This window comes from Polypterus senegalus, chromosome 10, assembly GCF_016835505.1.
Source record: "Polypterus senegalus isolate Bchr_013 chromosome 10, ASM1683550v1, whole genome shotgun sequence".
NCBI lineage: Eukaryota > Metazoa > Chordata > Cladistia > Polypteriformes > Polypteridae > Polypterus > Polypterus senegalus.
This window is the reverse complement of record NC_053163.1, coordinates 36023396-36044577: the sequence shown is the minus strand read 5'-3', so window position 1 is coordinate 36044577 and position 21182 is coordinate 36023396. Positions and strand designations below refer to the sequence as shown.

The 21182-nt window shown below is 35.4% G+C and overlaps 1 protein-coding gene across 1 annotated transcript in view; it reads left to right on the top strand.

The window, feature by feature from the left end:
* Positions 1-19010, top strand: part of emp1 (epithelial membrane protein 1) — a 33741-nt gene extending 14731 nt beyond the window's left edge. The window contains exons 2-5 of the mRNA XM_039765705.1: positions 2974-3109; positions 5037-5124; positions 9479-9619; positions 14910-19010. Coding sequence (XP_039621639.1) covers positions 3032-3109; positions 5037-5124; positions 9479-9619; positions 14910-15067 — 465 coding nt within the window. The 5' untranslated portion in view covers positions 2974-3031 and the 3' untranslated portion in view covers positions 15068-19010. The remainder of the gene's footprint in view (positions 1-2973; positions 3110-5036; positions 5125-9478; positions 9620-14909) is intronic.
* The last annotated feature ends 2172 nt before the right edge of the window (positions 19011-21182 follow it).

Genomic DNA, 21182 nt, shown 5'->3' with positions numbered 1-21182 from the left:
TAGTATTTCAGTGTTTAAACAGCGATTTTAAGAAAGTAATAGGATGATAAATTATTTGTAATCTATTGGTCAACTTTAAATACTGTATTTCCAAATTTGTATAAGCCGCTCCCAAATGGAACTTCACTGTTCTAAAGTCTGCCTCAAAGATGGAACTCCACAGCCATCTAAGTTAACACATGAAGCGTTAACAGGTGTTACTCTTGTTCTGAGTGTGAGGGAGAAGAAAACACACTACACTATGTACCTCTGTTATTTTTAGACATTTACATCACAGTGTAATAAAAAAAAAGATCAGTATCTTTGTAATTATTCATAAACAGCTCAGGAAGCCCACACTTGATGAATCTTAAAATGTATTGTCTTTTCTGCAGACTTATACTATGCAATATTAAACACTCAATGCTGATGCAAAAATGTAATATTCATTTACTTTTATGAGAAATGAAGAAACTTTTTAAAACATTTCTGTAACATATTATATACCATTGGTTCTCAACCTGTGGTACACATGCCACTGTTGTTACACCAGGAGCTGCCGAGTGCCATGTAAGACAACACATGCACCCAAAAAGGCAAACATGGGTATAGTAAGAGACCTACTGTGCAAGAGGCACAAAAAGAAGCTGTGACGGGTGCAGTTATAGCTTTAGAGCGAAGCGTAACATTACTCCTTTGTTTTCAAGACACATAAAAAAAATGATTATTTATACTTTTATCCATTTGTGAAAATCACAAAGGTAGCCTTAAAGTTACAATAAATCTAAAATAAAATGAGATAAATATTTAGAGAACTAAATCATCAGGAGTCTGTGACATTTAAAAATTGAGATAATTTGACGTCTCCTTTAAATATTATTCTTCAATAAGGGTTTTTAACCAGCTAATGTTTTTTCAATACACTGATGCAATCTCACAACAGCACATGTCAGCAGCTGGATGAAGTGATTTTCTGACAAACCTGATTTGAAAAGTGCACTGTTATAAAAGTGTCATTAAAGAGTCTGTGTGAATGAAAATATCCTGAGTTATTTTGGTATTCCCTAATTCACAAACCAAAGTCATAATAATGTTTACATTTTTAAACAGTGTTTACAGTATTTATCAGTTAGTGGGGAGAAACTGTGAATGAATAAATTTAGTAAATGCACTTGATAAGATAAATTGTTTGGTCTACAATGATTATGATTACAACCTTATGCTGAAAACCCTTATTTGTTGTGATCCAGTATGTAAAGGTATGGACATTTTAGGTATTATTATATTAATTCCATCTTAAACCACTGTTGTTTATACACTAAAAAACAGTTCATTAAAAAAAATTGAAAAAAAAAAAATCAAAAGACTTACATCAGCACAAAAACAATCTGTAATATCTTGTTATCTCCTTCCAAATATGATATTTTGGGAATGGTGCTGGACAGGAAACATCACCTTTAGTTTTACCTAACAAGAATTCAGTACTCAATATTTAACAAACGTCTGCAAAAAAAGTAGTACAATGAAACATTTCAATTTCTGGGTGTGGACCCCCTGGTTTATTTATGCCTATAATTAAACAAAAGAAGATATGCACTGTTCCTTCTTTAGCAGGGAAGGTTTTTAGAAAACAGGCATGACTTGATAGATGATAGTCTGGTTCCCGGCCCCACTGTACGCAGTGAAGCCAGGATAGCATCCACCTTCTCATGATGGTCAATCAAAATTATTGGAGTGAGAAAATGGATTGCTGTATATACAGAAAGAATGGCTCTCATTTCCCTGGCTGTGGTAATTGCTTAGCCATATTATATGTAAAAGTATGAGCTGTGGGCAAATAAAAACTCTTTACTTCTTCTGCTTAAGAGATTCAAAAGTGAGATGGTAGAAGTCATTTAGCATTTGCATTTTCTACACTTCTGTTAAAGGCTAAAATGTATTTGTATTTTTGGTCACAGTAAATTTGTCAGTAAACTAGAGAACTAAACAAGGAATTCTAATGCCTCTTAACATTTTCTCTCTCATGTTGCTACTGTTTCTGAATGTGTCATATTAATTTGTAAAGAATGGGATCCTCAGACTGTTCAGTATTTCCACCCTTCTTTGCAACCACCTCTGCCATAGGAGAATTTTAACTGCAGTATGTAATAGTTTATTGCTTGTGTTCACAATTCATTGGTAGTGGAAGGATTAAAACTGAAAAAACAACACACATAAAGCAGGATAAATATACTTCATATTGCTCATTCATTTATTCATTCAACTGTTAAGGGATTTAAAGTCAAAGGCAAAAAATATATATTCACTTGGAAACATTTCTGGTATATTAGAAGTTTAATGAAACCCTTTCCAGAATTAGCAAGTTATTGTTATTTTAAAATTTTCCCTACCTTCCCTTTTAAAAGTGTTTTGTGCTGTTTTTTTTAGAGTTCATGCAACCTAAATTCAGTGAGATTTTAGGGAAGGTAAATGAAAGCAAGCTCTTTATAATAAAGTGTAAGTTGTATTGCCACCAGTCATACATCAACAGCTTGGAGACATTAGCAGAAAGTCTTGAGGTCAGCCTCAATATTAACTGATTTCTTGCACTGAATTGATAAATATATATTCACAAATGCATAAATAATTTGTTGAATACAGGAACTCCCTTTTAAGTAATATTTAAAATGAAAATATATATAAACGTTGGTAACATCTTTTAGCAAAAAATTAAGGTGTTGTGTGAACCATAAAAGGAAAAGAAGACGGAATATCTTTCTGACTATAAAAAGGGAAGCAAATTAAGAAAAGGTACATATTATAGAATCATATTATAAAGAATTGTCCATTGTATTGTGATGAGAAATTTTTCACACTGTACTGTGAAAACATCTATAATGTATTTTGTACCATAGGGAAAAGTACAAAATGAATCAGTATTCATGCATGTATTAGTAATCCATAAGTATGAATATTTAGAACAAATATATTTATTTTTATTTACTTTTTGAATAGGATTTCATTACCTGAACAACTGCAGTTTTATTGAGGCCTTCCCATCTCTTGTCTCAACATGTTGGTGCTTCTTGCTGCGATCTTTGTACTTCATATTTCCACAGTCATTATTTTGCTGGTTGCTACCATCCATAATGTAAGTATGATTTTTTTATATAAAAAGTAAAAGTTGACACTTCATGTTGGAAAAAAGTCAAATGCTTAGGGTTTCAATATTAGATTTTGCTATTGGATCTAACAGAGTAAACATCTAAGAGTTAACTTATTTACTAGCTATCAGTGTCTGACCTGCTACATAACTGATAATTAATTAGTTGTGAATCTATGTAAATAGTCAGAAGATGGATTTTACCAGGCATTTAAAATGATATAGTAGATACAGAGCTCCTATCTTCAAGAACAATGTTCTACACAGTGAGCTCGGCTTTTTTATTACATGTAGAAACCAGGTTATCATGTTTTGTGAAAGTCTATTGACTATTGTGATACTGCTGTCTACACCTATAAGGATGCACCATACAATATGTGGGCACTGTGTTTCCTCTTAGATTAGGTAAATGTACTCAGAGGATTTGGAAGTTATTCTGTAATATTCAAGTTTATTATGAGATGCTGCCTCATATGCAAATATGCATTCATAAAAGCAGCAGCAAACATTCCTGGTGTTCAAAATGTTTCTCATCTGTGAAGTATCTGCAGGTTATCATTAAATTTACATTCTTATTAAGAAACATTTTATACTTTTCATTTTTCCGTAACTCTTATACTAATTCCTAAGCCTTTACACTGAAATTAGGAGCATGGTTGTGCAGTAGTTAATGCTGGTATTTACCCGATTTGGGTTCAAATCGTAGTTTAAACTGTCTCAGCTTCATTTTTTCCTGTGGGTATTCTGGCTTTGCCTTCCATGCAGAAATACTTAACTGTTTTTATTTTATTCAAATATACCAAACATGTACCTTACTCGAGCGGCACGGTGGTGCAGTGATAGCGCTGTTGCCTCGCAGTAAAGAAACCTGGGTTCTCTTCCCGGGTCCTCCCTGCATGTTCTCCATGTGTCTGCGTGGGTTTCCTCCTGGTGCTCCAGTTTCCTTCCACAGTCCAAAGATGTGCAAGTTAGGTGCATTGGCGATCCTAAATTGTGTGTGTGCCCTGTGTTGGCTGGGATTGGCTCCCTGTGACCCTGTAGTTAGGATATAGCGGGTTGGATAATGGATGAAAATGAAGAGGCTAAATAAACATGTTTGCAAAGCCCTTTATGTTATGACTTATTTATTTATTTTCTGGGTTGAATGTGTTTTTGCTTGTGTTTCTGTTTAACCTTGCCTAATGTTTTAAATGTTATTGAATGTTATAGAATTATTATTTGCATGTTTACTATTAAAAGTTTTTTATTCATATTTAGTGTTTTGTAAATTATATGACAATGAATTGAACCCTTTTTTCAGCTTTTGCATTTTTAGTGCTTTTGATTTTGCTTTTCCATCTCATAAAACGTCTTTAAACTTTCATCAACTGACTTTTGGTCAGAACTCTTAAAGCTGTTATTGAAACCACAGTTCTGAATAAAAAGTTAGAAAAACAGCAGATCAGACACTCACATTTAACTAAAAATAAGCCCAAGCCTTTTTTAAAGTCTTTGGTGAGACCTAAGCCAGCATTTTTTACAGCCCTCCTGCAACTGGGTTTTACATACTGGTAGAGGTATTAGTGCTAAATATTCAAAATGTTTGACTGGTGAGGCAGCATGTACATGACTGTCAAACAGGTTATGTTGATCCTGTAGATGCAACACAGAGAAAAAAGATAAAAAAGTACCAATGATTCATATAAGGCTTCGGTATTTTTTACATTAATGTTATTATATTATACCCATCTTGGATATAACATTTGGAAAAATGTCATGTGTTATTTAAATAGTTAAGATGTAAGACAACAGCCATGAAACTAGCTGATATGACTGAGAACAAGCATGTACAGTATATAAAATAAAATCTTTACTGTTTCCACTCCAAAGTGTTCATATTATGCATGTGTATTTTTTTCTTTCTTTGCGGTATCAGGCTTGGTGGGTCACAAAGACATTAAGCACGGATATCTGGAAAACTTGTGGTGAAAATAACTGCTCAGACATAATCACCTCAAATGAAAGTAAGTGTATACTTTTAATTTCAAAAGAGAGAAAGAATGATGGACTACTATGATATAATAATAGGAAATGATGAGCCTGCATAAAAGTATGTGAGTAGCAATTGGGAAAATGCTTTTCAAAAGTTAGCTTATGGAATTCCAGCATACATTATATGTCTTGACAGAATAAAGACCATTTTGAGAACACAGCATTAAATGCTGCTTTAATGAAAATAGTAAAATTACATTTAGATTATGAAGCAGTATTATTATATAGCGGTTGGCACGGTGGCGCAGTGGGTAGTGCTGCTGCCTCGCAGTTAGGGGACCCAGGTTTGCTTCATGGGTCCTCTCTGCGTGGAGTTTGCATGTTCTCCCCGTGTCTGCGTGGGTTTCCTCCGGGTGCTCCGGTTTCCTCCCACAGTCCAAATTCATACAGGTTAGGTTCATTGGTGTTTCTAAATTGTCCCTAGTGTGTGTGCGTGTGCACACCCTGTGGTGGGCTGGTGCCCTGCCTGGGGTTTGTTTCCTGCCTTGCGCCCTGTGTTGGCTGGGATTGGATCCAGCAGACCCCCGTGACCCTGTGGTTAGGATATAGAGGGTTGAATGATGGATGGATGCATTATTATATAGCTGTTTTCTAGCTGTAAATTGTTTTAAGGGCATTTCAAAATATTTCCTGTTCATATTCTCAATTTTTCAGATGCCACTTGAGTGTTTTACAAACAAACCTTCACAAAGGTATCCAGATAATGGGTGGCGCAGTGGGTAGCACTGCTGCCTCGCACTTAGGAGACCTGGGTTCGCTTTCTGGGTCCTCCCTGCGTGGAGTTTGCATGTTCTCCCCGTGTCTGCATGAGTTTCCTCCAGGTGCTCTGGTTTTCTTCCACAGTCCAAAGACATGAATTGGAGGGCCTAAATTGTCCCTAGTGTGTGCTTGGTGTGTGTGTGCCATGCGGTGGGCATTGTTTCTGCCTTGTGCCCTGTGTTGGCTGGGATTGGCTCCAGCAGTCCCCCGTGACCCTGTGTTAGGATATAGTGGATTGGATAATGACTGACTGACTATCCAGATAATGGCTGCAAAAATATGATGTGAATGATAATAAGAGATAAATCTGGTAAATTTACTCACAAAACTGACTTCTTCCCTATGACTCCTAATAGTCACAGTTTGAGTGTTTGCTGCTGTCATCTTCTGCTCATCTTCCTCTGTCACATGCAGGGTAAACTATTTGCTGTTTTCACTTTGCTGCGCTCCAGTGTCAAACATTTTCCCCACGATGATTCTGTTTTTTTAGGTTTCTATCCTTCATATTGAAATGAGAAAGGATATACAGAGTAATGTACATAGTAATGTACATAGTCAAGACGTGTTTGTGCATAAGATATATAAGAGTATGTACACACATATAAATGATTTGTCCATCAAAAAGCAATAAAGAGGTTCTTATTAAAGGAATATTTGTAACCTACAATATATGTATCTACTTTCCTAATAGCCAGTACCGCAACAATAAAAATAAAAAAGTACGGTTAAAGAAGAGCAGTATTTGTCTAACAGTGGTAGCACTGCTGCTTCACAATAAGGAGACCTGGGTTTGTGTCCTGGGTCCTCCTTGTGTGGAGTTTGCATGTTCATCCTGTGTATGGTTGGGTTTCCTCACTGCTTCATTTTTCCTTCTCCAGCCAAAAGACATGCAGGATAGGTGAACTGGCAATGCTAAATTGACCCTAGTGTGTGGATATGTGTGTGTGTTTGCCCTGCAATGGACCTGTTCCCAGGGTTTGCTCCTGTCTTGTGGTCAATGCAGGCTGAGCTCTAGCACAACCCGTGACCCTGGCCTGGATTAAGCAGATTTGAAAATGACATGACAGTAAAAAAATGGGAAAGAAATAACAATTGCAAACCTTTTACACCATTTTTAGTTCATTTTTGAGTGTAACTTGATCTTAATTCATCCACAGCTTGATGCAGTCATTTTAGAATCATTCACATGGATTAAAAAATATATATTTTAAGCAGGGTAATTAGAAGTTACCTCTCTTCCCTCCAGTGATTATGTTAATCATGGTGTTATTTTAAATGTAGTGTAAATGAACACACTGCAGTGATATATTTATATTCTGGCCTGACCACTAGCTTATCAGGCCTCCATACAAACCACTGTAGAACAAAGAGTAGAGAAGCTAATGTATAAGCCCTCCTAGGTCTGAGTAAAGCTTTGAACTCAAAACACCCTATAATGTGCACTTACAGTTTATCAATCGTTAATTCATTCCATACAAGAGCTCATCTAACAGCATGGAGCAGAGCTCAGGGTACGGTGTTCAGGAATGGGAGCCTGTCGCGGGGTGCATGTACGTACATACAAACACACACACAGGCTCACAGGAGACATTTCAGAGTCAGTAGGGATTGGCGATTCTGAATTAGCCCTAGTGTGTGCTTGGTGTGTGGGTGTGTTTGTGTGTGTCCTGCGGTGGGTTGGCACCCTGCCCAGGATTGGTTCCTGCCTTGTACCCTGTGTTGGCTGGGATTGTCTCCAGCAGACCCCCGTGACCCTGTATTCGGATTCAGCGGGTTAGAAAATGGATGGATGGGTAGTTAATACAAAGTTCATGTTTTTAGGCTATGACAGGAAGTTAGAATACCCAGAGAAAACATACAGAAACACAAGAGAAAGTGTAAACTCCATATATTTTTTGTCAGGCTAGGATTTAAGCCTATTAGTTTTAAGTTATGAGGCCACAGCATTAACAACCAGTACCATGCCACCCAAGAGAGAGACTGCTCATATCGTAGTACATGATTAGGTGACAGGAAAGTTCCTGGATAGTTCAGTGCACTGGCTTACCATTCTTGAGTTCTCTGGAACTCCATCCATATGTTACTTGTAGAATTAGAATTAGAATTAGAATTAGAACAATCTAGACGAGAACAGGCCATTCAGCCCAACAAAGCTCGCCAGTCCTATCCACTTGCTTCCTCCAAGAAAACATCAAGTCGAGTTTTGAAAGTCCCTAACGTCTTACTGTCTACCACACTACTTGGTAACTTATTCCAAGTGTCTATCGTTCTTTGTGTAAAGAAAAACTTCCTAATGTTTGTGCGAAATTTACCCTTAACAAGTTTCCAACTGTGTCCCCGTGTTCTTGATGAGCTCATTTTAAAATACAAGTCTCGATCCACTGTACTAATTCCCTTGTCTTGCTCCTTTAGTGTCTGCATTCAGAAGTTGTTTCTGTTTTCTATTGTTGTTTATTTATTAAACTAATCTTTCTGCTGTGAATTTCAATGCATTGTTTTATTAATTAAAATATGAATTTGTCTTTGGTAAGTACACTAATAATGGATTTTATGAAAGATGCTATATAAAATAATAAAAACAGACAGAAGTGACCAATTATGAATAATGGATGATTTTTTTGTTCTTCTCTATCACTGCAGTCTTTGGTTGTCATTTTAGACAGGACAGGAGCACCCCCTAATGTTAAGTTTAAGGAATATCTAAAAAGGAAACAATTCTGTATATTTTAAACACATCTGTGGAAATAAGCTGAGCAGCACTCTACTTATATGCTAGAACTGAAAACTCCTCAGAAAGGGATTTGTTTGAAATAACTTATTGATTATTCATTCTCAGATATCTATATTAGCATACCATGATGTTTATTATTCCGAAATTTTCATACTTTAATGCCAATTCCTGTCCTCAGTAAAATCTTTAGCTTATTTAAGATGTTGTAGTATTTTTTATACTTACATTTAGTGTTCAAGTTTAAAAATTGCTGCATTATAAAATTTACAGTGCAGCTTAACCTGGTTAGGAGTCTTTCATTTTCATTGACTTTTCATCTTCCCTAATTAACTTGTTTATTACGTTTTTGCTTACTTATTTTCTAGTTGTCTTCTCAAATTGAAAATTAAATCTGCTCAGTGACAGCTATGTTTACTCTGTTTGCGCTTTAATATACAGTATGTTGATAACAAGATGGCTGCCTAAAAATGTTTAGTTCGAAAGAGTGAATCCACCTCCTGCTTAAAAAGGTTAATCACATTTTTATAGTAAAAACAAACACTTTTGGGTATTTGTACCTTTACAGGCTAAAAGTGGAAACAGGAAAGCGCCACTCAGCCATGAAGGTACAGTAAATAGATACAGTTTACCACAATATAATCTTTCAGGCTACTTAGTGTTGTTAGCCTGCAGCTACAAGCTGTAATACCACAGCTCTTGTGTCTCCTTCTAAAACAGGCACTCTTTTGCTCGTTATTCCTTAATTAGCATAAACCTGGCGAGGAAGGACTATGTTACTGTACTTTGTTTGACTTGCCCCAACTGAAATGTCTCCCTCTTTTTCTGTTGAATTTTAGGTTATCTGCAAGCTATCCAGGCCACAGCAGTTCTTTCGTGTATTTTTGCTATCATCGCCCTGTTTGTTTTCATCGCCCAGTTGTTTACCTTGGCCAAAGGACAGCGTTTCACATTTACTGGCATCTTTCAGATGCTTTCTTGTAAGTATCTGAATAGTCACTACACCATCAAATAGGGTATTTATAAAAATAAATGTTCTGTTGTTTATAATATGTGTCATTATTGTAAAGCACAGCATATGTGAAAAAAACTTAATGCACGTTTGTTTTTTTAAGAAATTCCATGCCAACAAGAAATACGTTCAATGAAGAACGATGAAGAATTTTTCAGTTTTAGATATTATGGCACACTGCATACACATTCTATATTTTCCAGAATCATTATTGTTTTTCAACCATCACAGACAAATACATGCCTATCCAGGCAGCTCTTCACAAAATATTGTAACCTAACCCATCATGAGATGTCAGTGCATTGGATAGCATACATGTATAAGCATTTTTAGTGGCACAGTTTAAATCTGCCAACTTGCACAAACTCCCAAGGGGCGTGGAACAGAAACTTACATCAACACCGGGAAAGCTGCAAACTCCACACACATTTTCACTTGTCTAGTATACAAATCTTGAACCCTGTATTTGTGAGACACAAGCACAAATCACTAATAAACTATATTGCCCCAAGTGGCACTTGAGGTTCTGAATTTCATAATTTCGGTGCAATTTCATGTCTGTGTTTTAGTGTAGTACATGTGTAGCATGTATAGAATCTTCAGTTCAATGTCATCATGCAGGAACATTGTCTTTTGCAAGTTCTTAGCATCCATTTGCATATTGTTGCTAAAAACTGTAGTGATAATGCAAGGGATGAGGGGAAGGAAAATAGTTCAGAGTACTTTATAGGCCATTCAACAGAAAATGTAAAGCAGCATTGAAGTGGCTCTAGTGGTTGATTAAAGTTATTCAGATGGTGTTAGTAAAGGTTTGCTGTAGCACTACTGAGAAAAGTTAACAATAAATTATTTCGGTATTCCAAACCCATCATAAAAGCTGCTAAAAAACTTGATCAAAAAGAAATTAGGTTATTTATTAATTGTTTACAAGATCAAATTTGAAGTTTTCTTGTTCACAGATGTCAAAATGCTGAGTAAAATACAGACACTTGATAATATTGCTGCAGTTGTTCCCTCATACCATAAAACCATTCACAAAATGTTTTTCCCAGCCAAAGCTTAAGCCATATGGGTAGCTATAATCACCTTCATCTATCTATATATATAAAAGCCAAATACCACTGACTCACTCATTACACAATCTCCCGAACCATGAGGACTTGAAATTTGGAATGTAGTTTATCCATGGCCCATAGGTTCTCGCTAAGAAACAGTTTTAAAAATTTTGTGGTCCAAGCATGAAATTTCTTATAGTTTTTTAGACCCGTTTGTATGTCTTTCTGCTTTTCACGAGAAAAATACTTAACAGATTTAGATCTTTTTTTTTCTATTATTTGCTTCAACATTCCAGTTGATTTTGCAACTTCTCTCATTTCACTAAGAATCATAGTTCGCTTGCAGGAGCAATATATTCGCGCTAATCCAAGACAGAGGCTGCAGGCACAGGGGAAGGAGAAGAGTGACATCAGGAGTAGAGAGCTGGGCTGGGCCCTCCTCACTGTCCTGTTTCACTAATATGCGGGTGAAGCCGCAGGGGATGGATAGTAGTCTGTAAGCTGCCATCCAAACTAAGCAAATAATTGTCAGTTTCTTTTTTAAGCGTTATTTTGCAGTAACTAAAAGCATTGCTTATATTAGATAAAGAGAATAGTGCATGAATCAGACACAAAAAATAGTAGATTTGCTCATGAATTCTATGCCAGCTTTTCAGATCTTCAGATTAACTTTTCTGCAGTTTTTTCAACTGTGTTGACCTATAGTTTTAAGGTGAAGCGATATGAGAGTTTCACAACAACCCTTATGGTGGCAGCTAACATTATCGAAAGGGTAACCTGCCGTCTGTTGTGCATTCATTAGTTCAAACAGTTCAGATGTTAATATGCATCCATGCCTCATGCTTACACACCTGGAATGCAATTAATCTTCTCAGGTTGATACCGTATCTTGAATTCACTGAGCAGTTGCCCAAGTGTAAACACAGCACAAAGAGTCATCTTTCTTAAATGGGCATTAAATGAGCTGCTAAGATGTATACACTGGTATCTGGGCAACTTTTTTTTTTTTTTTTGCTTGTTTAGCTTGAAAATGTATCCTTGTTTTGCCCATTTATGGATACAGGCAGGCTACAGAATCTGACCTTAGCCACTCAGCAGGATATCTTGCATCTACCAGGTATTCAGTTAAAGAAATATTTACTCCATCAGTTATGAATCTGTATGTTGGATTCCTCTCTTAACCTGAGGATTCAATCAGCCTTAGTTATAAGTTGTTCTCCTTATATTTTAAAATTTTATTGTAGGTGAATTACAGTAATATCTACAGTAAACATATACTTTACACTGATAGATAGATAGATAGATAGATAGATAGATAGATAGATAGATAGATAGATAGATACTTTATTAATCCCAAGGGGAAATTCACATAATCCAGCAGCAGTATACTGATACAAAGTAACAATATTAAATTAAATAGTAATAAAAATGAAAAAAAATTAAAATAAAATTAATGTTCGCATTTACTCCCCCGGGTGGAATTGAAGAGTCGCATAGTGTGGGGGAGGAACGATCTCCTCAGTCTGTCAGTGGAGCAGGACAGTGACAAAAGTCTGTCACTGAAGCTACTCCTCTGCCTGGAGATGACACTGTTCAGTGGATGCAGTGGATTCTTCATGATTGACAGGAGTTTGCTTAGTGCCCGTCGCTCTGCCACAGATGTTAAACTGTCCAACTTTAATCCTACAATGGAGCCTGCCTTCTTAACAAGTTTGTCCAGGCGTCTTTCATCTTTATGCTGCCACCCCAGCACACCACCGCGTAGAAGAGGGCACTCGCCACAACCGTCTGGTAGAACATCTGCAGCATCTTACTGCAGATGTTGAAGGATGCCAACCTTCTCAGAAAGTATAGTCTGCTTTGACCTTTCTTACATAGAGCATCAGTATTGGCAGTCCAGTCCAATTTGTCATCCAGCTGCACTCCCAGATATTTAAAGGTCTGCACACTCTGCACACAGTCACCTCTGATGATCACAGGGTCCATGAGGGGCCTAGGCCTCCTAAAATCCACCACCAGCTCCTTGGTCTTAATGTCAAGTATACTACATGCACAGGAAAATAACCAATTTTCCACACAATATTTCAACCCCAAAGGGGTCCAATGAGGTATTATAAAGCACAGTTATAAGGCCTTTCAAAATCTGCTGAAATTATGTAGCTATTTCATTTGTTATTTGAAGTTAATGTTCAATTGGGCATGCTTCTTGTTTATGTTACCAACCGCCTGAGGCTGAATACCACTGATGATTCATTATCGTTGACACAAAAATGTTTACCTTCTTATAATTAACATGTTACCGTGTAGTGCAAAAAAAGGCAAGAAAATCACTTTTTTTAAAATTATATCCTTCCTAACATGATACATTTTAGCACTTATTAGACATAATATAAATGTAAACTTTTTCTAGAATTTTAATTACATCATTGTGATGCCCTTGACAGGCAAACCTTTCCTGAATTCCCGATTTTTTCCATTATAAAACTGTAGGTTTCAAGTTAATATTTTTTTCATACTTTATTTTATTTTTCCCTACTCTACTGAATGATTCTTGAAGTTATTCAAAAAGATGTAATATAGTTGCAAATGTTAAGTAGCCTACGGTAAAAATAGGAATGTGACATTTGCAAATATAGGCATTTTGTGGATTTGTTTAATTCATATGTTATAGTATTAAGGCAACATCACAGCAATACTGTAACATCAGATTTAAAGTAACGATGGACAAATTTAACTAGTTAGTCCAGTAATCACTGAATTACCCAATATACAGTAAATACTGATAGGCTGCAGAAATAGTTTTAGATATTTTTGTATGGACGTCATAGTACAGATAGTACGTACTGTGGTATATTCTTATCTATTCATATATTTTCTTAACTTTCTTATAGAATAATAAAGTACGCATCGATCCAGTCTTTCAAGCACATGTATCCATTTGTACCACTAACCTTCTTTTCTGTGTTTTCTTTTCAGCATATGAATAACATTTAGTTTTTTCTTTTAGAGATGCACACCTTTTGCTTCCCTTCTATACATTTATTTTCTTTGGTGTTTAGCAGCTTTTGGTATGTCGTGGGCAAAGTACCCAGAAAATGATATGCAGACATGTAGAGCATACAGGCGCCACACGCAGAGTGCTACACTAGGACTAAAATATACCGATAAGTTAGAGAAAAACATGAGCCGTTGTTCATTTTATAACAGAACTTTCCTGATTTCTGCTATCAGAATTAAGTCTTAAATGAGATTTCTGAAAGGGGCAAGGGCTCAGTATGACATAAAAACTGTACATATCACAGAAAAATTAGGATAAATGCCTTTTTGTGTTTGTGTAACACTTTTCAAATTGTATGGCTTAATGCAGAACATACTACCAAAATACTGTACCAATATGGGAAAACATTACATTTAAAATAAACATCACTTGTTGAAGTCTTAGTGGCAAGTAAGCAGACGAAAACAAAAATCCAGCATGATGCTGGAGAGAAAAACATTTCTATGGGTCTGCAGTTCTTATACTTCGGGGTAACAGAAAATACAGATAATATTTGCTAATTCTGACTTCAAGTGCTGTGGGACAGATGAGAAAACTTCACTTGAAAGCATTTTGAAATAACAGTGACAGTTAGTGGAGCTATGACATAATGTTTGATTTTCACCTAATTCAATAATGTAAAATTAAAAAAATAATAACCCAGTCACCCAGAACTAGCATTTTTGGGGTGGAATTGTTTTGGGAGCAATGTGATGCACTGTTAATGCGTTTAGCTTGCTTTTCATTATTAGCAACGGATCAAGTAGTAACTCAACAGTGAAATTGCAATTCTCCTAAAAAACTAACTGAATGTTTATGTGAACACAACAAAATGGTAAGTGGTAACTCTGAAAATTTCCATAGCACATGAGTGGAGCCTAAGTGTTTCATTATGCACCGTTGGCATATGAAACAGTAGAAATGGGCCATCTGTAAGGCCAGAATGGTGCCTGATTTCTCTTCTGTTGTGAGATCATGTGTAACTGAACAATAATTATACATTAGACAGAACCAACCAAACTGGAAAAGATTAACTTTTTTGAGATTTGGCCTTATAAATAGTACTTTCTTACATATTCTTTTCTGTCAAGATCAAGAATAGGAGTTGATACAAAAATAAAATATTTCATGTTTCATACCTCACTTCACTTTTCTTTTTTTTTTAGGCCTCTGCATCATGGTAGCAGCCTCCATTTACACTGATCAGTTTCATAATCAAGGCGATGGAACATACGGCTCATCTTACATCTTGGCTTGGATTGGTTTTTCATTTACCTTCATCAGTAGCATTGTTTACTTTGTTCTGCGCAAAAAGACAGAGTAAACTGCTGAAAGACCATGGGGATGAGGGTTAAACTGGGTGCTTTTTTTTGGAAACAGAAGGCGCACCCTCGCACCCTGAATCAAAACTTTACCTCACGTAAAATTGCTCGAATGGTGGCTGTTTGGGGTCCAGATTTGGAATTTTTGTATTTTAACAACACAGGGGGAATGTCTGAGCTGCAGTGACGATTCTCATTGGCTCTCAGATTAGTAGAGGAAGACGAGTACTCAAGAGTGAAAAAAATTATATCAGATATCCATTGTCCTTTTCCCCGAGGTTTAATTACACCATTTTGGTTTCATTCACTTTTATATATTCATAACAATCAACAATTAGATCCAAACACCAAAGTGAATACTCTTATGTTACCTTACTCACATATGCCATAATAAATCCCAAGCAGTGTCAGGTTTTCAGACATTTTCACCAACAATGAAGTACCTGTCATGCATTAGCTAGTTTGCTAAAGTAGCTAACAAAGCTAACAGTAACTAACTCATCTTTAGATGGCAACAGCTTTTCCAGTGCTCTTCATTCTCTGGACTCTTTCCTTGACATTGTTTTACTTGAATATTATTTTTCTAAAATAAGAAAAATCTATCATTTTTATTTTTTAAATACTGTTTATTTGAGACATCCCTGAAAGAGCATGGGTATATCATATTATAGTTAAGAAACACAGGAAATACATTTTAAGCAATCCCAAGATTTTCATTGGTGTTTATTTTTCAGAAGGTACTGTGGATTACATGAGTTACCCCAGCATTCTGTAATCTTGATTTGTGATTATGTTTGCATTGGTATTACAAGTATTAAAAGGATAATTGTGAACACAGTATACTATTGAGTATTGACCAATCCTAAAATGCTCCTTTCATATTGGTTTGAAGAAAAAAATCTGTTTTGTGTTTTCTTGGGTTATAAAATGCCAAGGCACTAGTGCTATACAATGCGACAAAACATATTTTTAGGAACTGAGCATACAGTCAATAACTGTGTACAGTGTATGTATATAAATATATATCAGATAAGACATTTTAGATCTATAGACAGATTGCCAAAATATGTACTAATTCAGAATATAATGAATGAAAATACAAAATTTAAATTTGGTCTCTGGAAAAATTTGGCATCTGGACCAAATTATTTTAGTTAATAACTCATCCTTGCTATTTATATATGAGTCATAAAACAGTCTTCTCTCAGTCATAAAACATTCTTGTTATTTGGTTATAAACGAAATAAACATGATTTCAAACAAAGATGCAGATTATTCTAAGCATTTTATTTTTTGAGTATCGTTTATCGTAGTCATGAAGTCTGGTTTATTTAGAAGAACAAAAGCTAAATTTAAGACACTTAAACAAAAACAGCAAATTTAACATAATAATGCGTTTTGTTATAAGCAATCATATTTTCTTCTTCCTACTACCTCTAGCTCTGCATTTTAAGACTTTTGTATTACCATTATCCTAATGCTTCAAATGGCAGCTAAGTAAGTATGTTAAAGAACGCGTCTTCCCCACAGTGTGCTAAAAGCAGACAATTGTAATATTTTCAAACTGAACAATGCTAACAAATTAACTGATTTTATGAGTTGAGAGAAAATAATTGAAGCAAGCAGCAGCTGAATAACAAGAAGAACCAAAAGAGTATAACAATCAGACAGTTTTGTGTTTCCAAATATAAGAATTACTGTAAAATGACCATACTGTACTCTGCTTTCATAAAATAACTGACTGCACAAAATAAAAGAATTCCTGTTATGATGAAAAATAAATACGTCATTAAAAATGATCCATTTATGTAGACTCACATGAATACTCATAGGAAGCAGCTTCAAATGCTTAATGCCAAAAAACAGAAAACATTTCTTTTTTTCCATTAACAAGCTATTATTTTATTCCACCATGTAGTTGTGAACATTTATGTAAATAATGTGTATAACACTAATATGTCTGAAATTACATAAACTGAGAGAGAGTGACCAGTGCATGTGTGTGTGTATATATATATATATATATATATATACACATATGATGAATTATTACAAAAATTACAATACACTAATAGTGTCAATAACCTGAAGCTAATTGACAAAGGTTAACAACTTAACTTAGCACCATACAAATAGGTTTGTCAGACTTAAAATAAAGATGGATAAAGAAGTAATGTCAGAAGGGGAATGAAATGTTAATATAAACGCACAGGAAACGTTTGTTGAAACAAAATAAAATGACACAAGTAGCCTAACCTACTAATTTATTTTATTACAGTAGACCATGTTATTTACAGCTTACTTCCACTGCTTCATTCTGAAATTTAACACAATAATGAAACAATGGCATAAATTCTACTTATAGGTATTCCCTGAGGTTTTAGGATTTTTAGAAGGAGACTTTTTTGACGTTTTGATCTCTCCACTCTAAGCGTGATAGAATTTCTTTCATACTATTTCAACCATTATCTGAGTTTATAAATGTACTTTTAACTAACCCATTATTACTAAAACAGGAACATATTCCCCTTTATATGTTTCTTGTGACAATATATCTGCCATCTTTTGCTCTTACCAATAAATTAATGTAAGCTATGCAAGGCTTTTTCAACTATATGATGCAGTAACGCATATCCATGACCACTTATTGTATGCAGTAAGTCAACTGCCTTTAATCAGGCAGGACAACAAACATTTTGCAAGATCCATCATTCATGCTGAATTAGGGCTACTGACCGAGTTCAATTAGTATTTTAAATATTTGTAAACTACATTGTTTAATAGCTTAGGAATTGTGGACTTTTTGCTATAAGATCTTTGCAAAAGTATTCTTTTATGGAAGATCCTGAATTAATAACCAAACTAGTTAAAAATAAGCTCTTTAGATATGATCGATTTAGACTTATCACCATCACTTTAAACTGATGTTTTGTGTAAGTTCGTATGTAATAAAATTTACTTTTGTTATTGTTTTTTGTGTGTAAATAGTTTTCGAAGTCTATAATTGAGTATGTCTTTAACGCCCATAAATTACCCAAAATTACACTGCTGCGTTATATTTGTGTTTAGTTCTGGATATTGTTATTTCTTGTAATTTTGCTTTTACTGGTATAGCTTTTTGCCTAATATAGAACAGTTTATGTTTATATGTATGTAAGAAACAACAGATAGGCTGATTCTTGACATTCCTTCATTGTACTGTATTTTCCCCTATGTTTCCAATTATATGCCGAGACCCACCTAGGGCCAGTGTTTGTGGAGCCTAAATATGAGAGATGTACCTCTGTTTGTGTCTGCCCTACTGTTCTGTTCACAACATTTGGCCTCTGTTGTTATGATGTGAACAGGAAACTGTACCCAGAGGGGCGACGATGCCCACAAAAAAAAGTGATCCTTAAATAATGAAGTATTTCCAAAGGAAAACATAAAAGATCTAACAAGCAAGAAATTAATATATGAAAGTTACATATTTCATTAAAAAAATATATGAGTAAATTCACTAAAAAATGTAATCAATGTGCCCAATTAATGTTATATTTTTATAAAACATGAACCATTTTGGATTACCAAAATAGAGCTTACGGTTAGGGTGGAACAGCGAATACACAGCAATGAATGCAATTTGCCAAAAAGTATCAGTTGGTTAATACAGATGCCAACATTAATTCTAAATTGCTTATAGTCTGTTGTACCAAAAATTCATTTTTTAATGGAAAAAACATGCATACTTGTGATTTGCCTTTTAGCCTGTCCAGTCTGTTACTTCTCTCATGAATTTTCAACTGTACATAATTTTGTTTGTTGTTATTTTTGTTACCTGGGCTGTAGGGACTTTTTTATTTGACTTTTCATTTAGGGTACTTGTATAAATTGTAATGAAATTTAATCAATAATGCTTTTTAGATGTTTGCAAAATTAATGAAAAATAAACATCTCATTGTATTGTAAAACAAACCTCTGTCTGTCCTGCAACCATCCTTTTAAACAAAGCTTACTAAAACCTTTCAGGCTTGAAAAGCATTTGTAAAATTCTTACCAGTGGGCTTTATGCTGTAGGTAGTTTACCATAAAGTGTTTAAAGAAATGCATCTTTATTATAAAGCCCACTGTGATGGCCTGGTACATTGTCCAGGGCTGTGTCCTGCCTTGTGACCAGTGCTGCCAGCACTGGCCCGGGCCCCCGAAGCCCCTGAATTGGACTGAGCAGGTTTGGAAATGTTATGATATGTTATGTTTTACTACGCTATCTTTATTATAAACTCTCAGAACAGATGGCTTTACTGATTTTTTCCCAGTGAGGCAGTAGTGCAGATTAAAACTGCCTCTTCAAGGTTTCAAGTTAATTTAATGTGAAGTAGTAAAAAAAAGCCATTTTTTACCTAGACTTTCAAAAAGCTATATATTCACTTCAGCACAGATTAATCCCAGTGGTTATAAAATACAAATTCAGATGGGAAACTTGCAAAGGAACAACAGCCGCAAAGTATATAGTAGATAAGAAATGAATAACCTACCTGCTGTTAGGTCATCAATGGAGTCCCTCAAGAATCTGTTCTAGAACCGTTAACACTGATTTACAGTAACAACACACTTGGAGTAAACTTGTGATATTTGCATATAACACCTAAACTGCATACTGTATAATATAGATTTCTACATATGTACAATATATGTACAGTACATGTCTGTGTAGAAACAAATGTGTTTTACAGATAGACCTGTGTATGCCGTAAATATAATATGTATAGATGCTATACAGTGTGTAAGCAAGAATTAGAGTGGTTAGAGCACAGTGAAATGTTTACTTGCAGGTTAAGCCAAAATGCATCATGTTGCCACTTCCCAGCACCAGGATCAGCAAGTATTACATGTCAAATGTAGACCTTTCATTGAAACGTCTAGATTCTTTCCTTACCATTTCAATTTATATCAGCTTATTTTTGGTTAAATGTTTGTCAATGAGTGCAGGCACTGAGGTAAACTGCAACTACAGACTGTACAAAATACTAATTACGTAATGAATAGACAAAAAGACACAGACTTCGTGAAACACTCGGGAAGTAAAAACAGATCCAAACTGATTAACATAAATGGAACCCAACCACGTCAGTACATTAACATTATCATTGAATTATAACCAGTTGGTGACAGAGGAGTGGAAAAGAGAATCTCCTGTAAGCACATCATTAGAAAAGATACACCACTGGGGGGTTCCACAGTCAGTTATAACAGACAAAGTTACAATTATAGTCCTGAAGACCTACACCAATTGACCCCCCTAACCCCACTCAGCTTTCAACAGTAAAGTAGGCAAGAGATAGTCTTGGCAACAGCAGGTCCAGCTCAGTGCCAGTCAAACAAGGAGTTCCTCAGGGCTCTGTCCTTGGCCCTCTGCGCTTCTGTATCTATAAGCTTCCCCTTGGTCTTATCATTTGTAGCTTTGGACTGGGTTATCATTTTTATGCAGATGATACTCAACTCTATTTCAGTGTTAAAAGTGAAACTTAATCAGGGCTTTCTCAGCTCACAAATTGCCTCAGTGAAATGAATCCTGGATGGAGCAGAACTTTTTAAAATTAAACTGCAACAAAAAAGAACTCCAGAAAATTGGCACTAAAGTGCAACTTAAAAAAGTGAGCTCCTGTTCAGTCACTCTTCATGGTGATCTCGAAAGACCTTCTAATGCAAGTAATCTTCATTTCATTTTTTGATTCCTCCCTTTCTTACTTAACCCACATACACCACATTAAGAAACTTTCTTACTTCCATCATATCCGTGTTCGCTCTTTCCTCTCTATTTTTAATGCTGGGAAACTTGTCCATGCTTCAGTCACATCCTGCATCGATTATTGTAGCTCCTTATTGGCAGATGCCTCTTCAAATCTTATATCACATCTGCATTTAATTCAAAACTCTGCTGCAAGTAGTCCTTGAATGAACTAGCAACAGCGAGCAAATAACACCGATCCTGCTTCGCTTTCACTGTCTCCCTGTGTCTTACAGGATTAATATAAAATTCTATTAATAACTTACACAGCTTTAAATGGCATTGCACCCGACTACATCGGCGACCTTCTCCATCACTATACTCCTGTTCACTCACGAAGGTCCTCTGAT